This window comes from Neopsephotus bourkii, unplaced genomic scaffold (assembly GCF_033783945.1).
Source record: "Neopsephotus bourkii isolate Nb327-2 ecotype Australia unplaced genomic scaffold, CSIRO-AGI_Nbou_v1 NB_359, whole genome shotgun sequence".
Taxonomy (NCBI): domain Eukaryota; kingdom Metazoa; phylum Chordata; class Aves; order Psittaciformes; family Psittacidae; genus Neopsephotus; species Neopsephotus bourkii.
The window spans coordinates 1,602,871-1,610,975 of record NW_026900865.1 but is presented as its reverse complement, the minus strand read 5'-3'; the positions used below and the strand labels follow the sequence as shown (position 1 = coordinate 1,610,975).

The following is an 8,105-nucleotide window of genomic DNA, read 5'->3' as shown; positions in this document are numbered from 1 at the left end:
TAACATTTCACAGTCACAAAGCAGAAGTACATTGGTCCAAAACATCTTCCTCCAGCAGCTCCTCCGTTCTTCAGCACATGTAAAACCTACACAGTTGTACAGATCTCAAAGCAAGACAACTTGTCCAATGGAAGAAGGAAAAAGGTGGCAGCTATTAACAAAAAACCCCAAAGAAGACACTATGAAAGGACACCAGCAGCAATGGTCAAAGAATAAAAAGGGAAAGAAAGAGAGAAAGAAAAAAGAATGAGGGTGGAGGTGGACAAGGGCATCCTCCTTCAAGTACATCACAGGTAGAAATACAGCAGCGCAGTTACAGAATCATTTGGCCACTCTCTCTATGGCAGCCACATCACTGTATCTTCATCTAAGACACATGGAGGAAAACTATTCACACACCAAAAATGTCAGCGAGGAACAATTCCACACAGCTTGTAGTTCATGTTTGATACAAAATATGTTGAAGGTATTTGTACATAAAATGTAAAATAAACGCCAAACACCAAGGCAGGAAGAAACAGCAGTGGATCTGGTAGGAGGATGTAGTGTTTGTTACAAACCCAGCAAAAGTTCAATGCCCAAATCTGCCCAAACAAGTGCAGCTCTTCAAAAATAGCCTGGGGGCAGAGTCAGTGGTACCCCTCACAGACATCTTGTCCGGGTTGAACATGGAAGTAACTTTAACATGGAACTTCACTGCAAACAGCAGACTCTGACCACTCTTCCTTCAGCTTGTTGCCCTGCTGGGTTCCCTCTCTCTCCAGCACAAGGCCACTGAGCTTCAGCCCTCTCGGACAAGTGGCTATTGTATTGCTGAAGGAAGCAGCATTGCCTTGCTGTACCAACAGGGGGTTGTGTGCCCTTTACACTTCAGGTGTAAACAAGATTTCTACCTACCTTCTTCATCAAATTAAACCAAGAACATTTTAGGCTGTACCGCACGTCCAAAATGGGTCTATTACCTTCTGCAACAGGAGAATGCTAGAAGCTTCTTGGGTTTGAGTTTCTAGGAATTGGAGTGGCCTAGGCACCAGAAGGCAGAGTTACATTGCACTGTCGGCTCACCTGAACTAAACAGCATTACACCTCCTTCCCTTGCCATCGTCAGAGACCTTGCCTGACTTTCTAAGCGGTGCTTGTGCACAGGCAAGGACACAGCACTGTGCAATAGCAGTATGAATACTGATGTCACTCAGTACTGCGGTTCCTTGCTGCTAAGGCTTCAACAGTTTCAGACATGAACCTGGCAAAACCCCATACTGCTGCCAGCAGCAGGCAGTAACTAAGATGATGTGCCCAGGATCTAAAATTTGGACTTGGTGACTAACTTGCTCCCATTTGAGGCAGCAGGTTGTCTGCTCCAAGCTCAGGAGCTCTACTGAGCCCTTAGAGCAGCTGCAGGTCTGAACACAGCACTGTGCGGTGCGGATGCTCCCTGCCACCAGTGGCTTCTAATGCTGTGACTCCCCACCTAATTCAACCTGTGAAGAGAACTGGAAATGCTTTTAATTATTCTTGCTTCTCACAATACCTCCTCAATAAATGGCTCCTACCTCCTATTTACACGAGGCTTTGGTGTGTATATGTATTTATGTCACACCTTGAAGCAGAGCACAGACACAGTGCAGGCACGTAAGAAGCTCCTACTGAAAGCAGATAGAAGTGAAAGCCCAAGTGCTACCACAGCATACCAGAGATGCTCTAATGAGGAAAGCATGTAAACATGTAACAGATACCTTATAAAAAAGCAAAACAAAAAGCATCACAGCATAGTTTCAGTCACATACATCTGAGTAGGAAACTTTTATTATCAAGTTCGCAGAATTTATTAATTGATGCTAATTGATGTCAAGTGCTGATACTGTACTTCTGCCCTTTCCAGGAGAGGCCTGAAAGCTAACATAACTCAACCTGGGTCCAGTTGCAGAGGAGCAGGCTGACTGATGGCAATACCTCAAATGAACAGCAAACTTAGTGGAGGCTGGTTCACAAAACCAGAGCAGCGCCCATGAGGTTTTGCTTTGAGAAGTCACCAGCCAGTTTGCTCCCACCAAAGTCATGCACTCTGCTAACCCGTCTGCCCAGAGGTACGTTTAAAAACACCCCTGAACAAGAAGGTGCTTTTTCCGTTGCCTTTAAGTTTCACTTTTAAATTCTGGCAAACCCTACACTGGAAATATATTGCCACCACATTGTACTCAGTGCTTTTATAATGACTGGCGTGTGTGTTGACAACCATGTTACCAAATGATGAAGACTAACCATGTGTGAGCACTGAAATATTTGACTCGGGCTTCTAGCTGGTGCCAGCAAGCACCAGCTTCCTTGCTGTTCAGATGACTCTGCTGGAATTGCCGGCATTAGTTTCTCTGTGGAAGAGCAACTGAATTGCTAGAGGACTACACAACTGCATTTGTGAAGAGACAACAGGAGTTACACAGAGCATGAAAAGCATGTTTACAAGTTTATTAGGCCAAAAAAAGCACAAGAGAAGATCTCTTGCTTAAACCTTAAAACATAAGGGGCCATGTGAAAATATTCTAGACTCCAAACCTCTCTTTTCACCCAGCTGCACACAGAAAAATAAGGGGAAAATAAAATAAGGAAAGAATAGATAAAGCGTGACAACACATAATCAGATATGCCACTGACTTATGCTGAAGCTCTAGAATACAAAACATCCATGTTCTGCATAGCTTTATCACATGCAGGCACTGGGGAATGCATGGAAGAGTTCTCAGGCTAAAATGGTGCAGTTTGCTGCACATTTGAGCCATTACACCCTCTGCATTGCCTGCTTTCAGCCTGAAACTCCTACTGGGTGTAGAGATTTAGAGTAAGGGTAGTTTAAATGCACCGAGACTGTTGCACATGTACTTCCGGATGCAAACAAATAAAGCATCTGGGCAGCTATGCGCTATGGGGTGCTTACACGGCACATCCTAAGTGACAAAACTGGTGAGCTCCAGGTCACACCTGTTAAGGAGAAAGTCTGCAAAGGGCACAGCATCCTCCTCCTCCTCCTCCTTTGGAAAGGAGGCATCACCTGTGAGCTGCCTAGTCAGTGCCCTACAATTATGCCAGTTTCCTGTCTTTTGGCTATTGAAGAAGCAAACTAAATAAGCAGCTCCAAAAGCTGGGGGCACATGGTTGACCTTGGCTCCTCAGCTGATGTAACTGCCTATGATAGAACATTCTGATTTTGTTTTCTCTTCAACTCTTGCCAATGAAGCACCGGCTTGACGAACCAGCAGCCAGGTTAAGCTGCAGATTTATGCTCTTTTTTCTCTCTTGGACTGCTGCTTTCACTCTGATAATATTTTACTCAGGTTTTGTTTAAATTGATTCATCACTGCTAGGAAAAAAGCTGCTGAAGCTAACCAAGGGCTTGTATCTATCACAAGGATCTTTTGATCCTTGACTACAGTCCTCAGTACCAAGATGACAGAAAGTTACAAGCTTTCTGACCACTAAGTCAAGCAGGCAAATGTATAGTGAGCAATAAGTGACGCAGGAAGACATGAAATGACTTTTAAACAGATCGCTATCTGGGAATCCAAACTGGTAACGACAACAATACCACCACTTGAAGTAGGAATCCAACTAAAAAACACACTCAGGAGCCCAAATAAATTTATGAATCCCAACCGATGGCAAAAGCTGTATGGTCAGGGATTCTTCCAACAGGATAAAGCAGGCAGAACCATTCAATGAATGCAAGCCTCTGATCCCAAAGAAACCACGGCCTCCAGGTAAACATCACATAAAGCTGAGTTTGCGTGCTCTGTATAATCATGGTATACACACGACAGGGAATCCTGACAAATAACTCTTCACACCAGAATAAATCTTGCCATACAGGCCTGTGACCTATTTCTCCTGGACAATTTTGCAGGTGGCTGTTGTTTTAGCTGCAGTAAACAGGCATAGTCACACTGAAAACAACTTCAGTTTTCCTACTAAAATAGAGTATAGTCTACTGAAGAAGAGACGGGAGAGGAAAATGGAGGTTCGAAGGATTACACAAGTTTGAAGTTGTCCATAGCTAAGTCATGAATGCAACTTTTTGAAAGAAGAAAACTCTTGAGTCTCATACACGTATATATAGGTATTTTAAATGAGATGTGACCCAAGTCACCCTCTGAATATTTGGGGATGGATTTCAGGAGCCTCCTTGGCTTCTGATGCCCACTTCTACTTTCACAACTGAAATGGCTCTTCCAAGCTACATGGTAAACAGAAAAAAAGTAAATTCCCCACCTGGAGGGATAACAGAATCCGTAATATGCTAGCAGCATTTAAATCCCATTCCTGTTAAGCACCAAAACCATTTCTATAGGGAAATTGTAATCTTAAGGGTTATCTTTATCATATACAGTATATGTGCAGAGCCCTACGTTTTGGGCAGAAAAATACCCCTCCAGCATTAGTTCTGAATAGATTACATCAATTGGAAGTGTCCCGGTCAGATCACCAAAATCATATTGTCTCTTACAGGCCCTTTCCAGAAAGATCCTCATCCTATAACCGCTCTTGATGCTACTTTCATGACTGCTTGTTCCCGTGTATTAAGGGGATGACGTAGACAGAGATGTCATCTCCAGAGCCCAGCCTGTCGTTGGATATTCTCCAGCCTCGGTCCTTCAGCACTCCCCTGGCTCGCATCACCAGGTCCTGCGCCGCCAGCGTGTACCTGTGGAGAAGGCAGAATACAGCCAGGGAGTGCTCCTCTTCGTGAGGAAAGTGGGTTTGTACAGCCTGTCACATTCACTGTTGTGACCTACCAGGACAAGTTTCCCTGGGTTTTAGAAACAGGCAGGAGAAATGCAAACCACAGCATGCCCACAAGGCAACCCCTTCCCGTTCAGCAACAGCTCCTGCATCAGAATCTAAAGGTATCTGACAGGCACCACTCAATCAAAACTCAGGGGTCATTTGGGTACCTGGCTTCAGCAGTTTTCAGCAAAAATATTAAGCACATTTGCATTAATAAATTGGCTTTCTAGGAGTAGTCTGAAAAACTGAGGACCCCACTAACAGCAAATAACACTATCTGCTGTTAGGAACTACACCCTTGTTAACTGACACACCTGAAGGTAAACACAGCTCACCTATTTTAGAGACAAGCTCTAACAAAGCCATTTGAAAGCAGGTAATAGAGCACTAAAAATAAAACCCAAATGACACTTTAAACCAAGCAGGCTAACTTGTCTATTTTCCTTGACCATGGGAATGATTTTTAAATCTCTCCTATTCTGAAACTGGAAAAGTAAACTTACAGTTAATACAGCCGGATTTAACAGAGACCCACAGCTCTTTCACATTTATGAGCTCAATGAAAATCGTGTGAAAGTGAATTGTCACGTGCTGAATTTAGTGAAACACAAAGTTCCACGTTGCTTCAGAACTCCCAGTCTGTGCTGGGCTGAGCGCTGCTGGTTCTATGGGAGTTATCCTCTATCCTGAAAAAAAGAACAGATTCTGCTTGGCGGCAGAAGCGTGTCAGAGTCCAAAAGGTGGTGCACAGACGGTGCTTTGTCATGTGCTCTGACAAGTTCTCCCTTATCATTTTACCTGCTGCCCCTAGATCAAGACATCTGTGTACTAAGAAGCTTCCTCTGAAAGAGATCTGGTTATGGGTGAACAGCTACTGTCACACGGTTTTCTTTGTCAGCCCAGCACCTGGCTGGGACGTTTGGAATGTGGCTGGATGGAGACGAGATTTTCTACGATTTGATAATTAAAAACTGACTGAACAGTTAGAAAACGGACAAGAAAAACTCAAACAGTTCACTGCTGTGCCTGCCTGTGCTTTATTTAAAGCATTATATATGTAACAACCTGACGATGTAGGCCTCCAGAGGCAAAACACACCTCCGAAGTTCCCAGAAATCAGGAAGGACAAGAAAGGTTCACGTTTCAAGACCTCGTTTTCTAGAAAAGGATCCTTGACTAAAGATGATCTGCCCAGATCCCATCTGAGGAACAAGGAAGGACAGTTTCTCCATTGCTCAGAAGCTGGAAGGAAGAGTTTATTGAGGATCAAGGATTGTTCCAACCCCAAAATTGCATTATCAAATGGTAGTTTTTATTAGTAGATACTTCAATCACTCTCTGGGCATAACAAAAGGAAAAAAAAACCCAATTATGTTCTGCTGCTATCATTTAGTGCCTTAAAATGAGTCCTTTGAACCAGAAATAGAATTATTTGCGCCGCTAGAGAGATTTCTTCAATGCAAATGGACCAACATACTTGAAAGGTCTGATGTTAAATCCAAGTAATGTTGTACAGAAGCAATGCACCCCCTGCTCCTTATGGTACTGAGTAATAAAATTTCCAGCCCTCACTAGTTTTGACAGAAGATTTACTTTTAGCAATAAGAGAAGGGCCCAAGGCATGAACTGTAACACACAAGCCTCCATACCCACATGCACACTGTCTGCACGCTCCAAGAGAAGTCTGTACCGAGGACCTTGAGCTCTAACAGCAGGATGTGACAAGCGGCTCTGCATGCACTGTCTTAATGCAACATGAAATCATATTTTCTAAGGGGAATAAAACCCAAACATACATACTTGCACTCCCCAGTTCCCAAATCCCCAAATGAGATGCAGGGCTAAGGAACAAAAGGACTCCACGTGGAAAGCAAGAAACTGGGATATTTATTCACAGCATGTCTGATGTTGTGTGAATTTTGGCTAGAGCATCTTTTCCAAGGATTTCTCAGCTATTGTCAGAATTTAAGAGAAGAAAACACCCATCATTCTGTGAGAAAACTTTGCCTTCCTCCTTTTTCTAATTAACAAGGGCTCCTCGCATCTAAAGAGTACAAAGGAATGAATATTGCTCTTGATTGTGTAAAGCTTTTGCTGCTTAATGTTTGGAGAGGACAAGATAAAAACAAGGGAATTTAAATACACCAGAAATTCTCTCACAGACAGTCTGTGAAATACGCAGGAAACCCAGCACATCCAAGCAAGGAAAAGGAACAGGTAAAGACAGGAGCAAGGTAACTTATCTCCTTGTGTAAAGCTGAACTGAAGTGATGCTGTTCACCTTGGCACTAGAGGAGAGAGGGTCTCTTGCACCTGGAGATGAATAGCAGCAGCAGTCCATTACTGAATGTTTTATTCTCCAGTGCTGTCTGTGAACTTGGGATTCAGCTGTTGACACAGCATTAGAGAACTGCTGAAGTAAAGTATTAACTTCCTCCTAATGAACAGCCTCTCTGGGTTACAGCTTTTGTGTTTTAAGAATAAATATATATGCATTTTTTTTTTGTGTGTTCTTCTGCTGAAGCTTTCAGTATTGATCAGTGAAAGTACTGCAGGAGAAATGGTGACAGTGGGGGAAATGTGCTGTCTGAGCAGCTTCTTATCTTCTCACATCCAGCAGAGGTGGAGCAACTCCCCAGCATCCTCATAAATCTCTCTGGCTTGTGTGAGAGAGTGTGAGAGGGGATGAGAAAGGACAGGAGGGAGGATAAGAAAGAGGTTCCCAATGTCAGTCTGCAAACCTACGGAACTGCAGCTGAAGGAAGTGGGCAAAAGTCATGCTTCTCATTCTTCCCACCTCTTCAGAAGGATGATGTATGGCGAGCAGCGGCGTGTTGCTACACCTGCTCTTCACGCAAGGTCCCCTTCATTCTCTTGTCTGCCAGAAAACTCATAGAGATGAGCTGCCTGAGAAATCCAGCTCCAGCCCTGTTTCTTCCCTCCATCACAGCTATTGCAGAACTGTTGTCTAATCAAGTCTGTGCCCATCACCCGCTGCCCAAATCCCCTGAGGCTCTGTCTGTGTGGCTGGATGAAGACACTCCAGGACTTTCCTCTCCCTGTACTTTGAAATGTCCAGGCAAATGCTATGTTTGACAAGAGTCAAAGACATTTTTCTGTGTGTAAAAAAACACAGTTATGACAGTAAATAGCAACAGGAGAGAATCCCAAGAGCATGGCCAAGGCTGTAAGCTCTTACCCATCAGGTTATAAAATGACTTCTAATTCAAATGGGAGAGCTATTGTTCCCACAAAGAGCTAATTACATAAGAGGTAAGTACTCTGCAGCTCTAAAATCTTCCTCTCCAGCTTTGGCTTCTTTCTAAATA

General features: G+C 43.6%; 1 protein-coding gene across 1 annotated transcript in view; it reads right to left on the bottom strand.

The window, feature by feature from the left end:
- Nucleotides 1-2,445: 2,445 nt before the first annotated feature.
- PPM1H (protein phosphatase, Mg2+/Mn2+ dependent 1H) overlaps nt 2,446-8,105 on the bottom strand; it is a 136,652-nt gene continuing 130,992 nt past the window's right edge. The window contains exon 10 of the mRNA XM_061348531.1: nt 2,446-4,693. Coding sequence (XP_061204515.1) covers nt 4,546-4,693 — 148 coding nt within the window. The 3' untranslated portion in view covers nt 2,446-4,545. The remainder of the gene's footprint in view (nt 4,694-8,105) is intronic.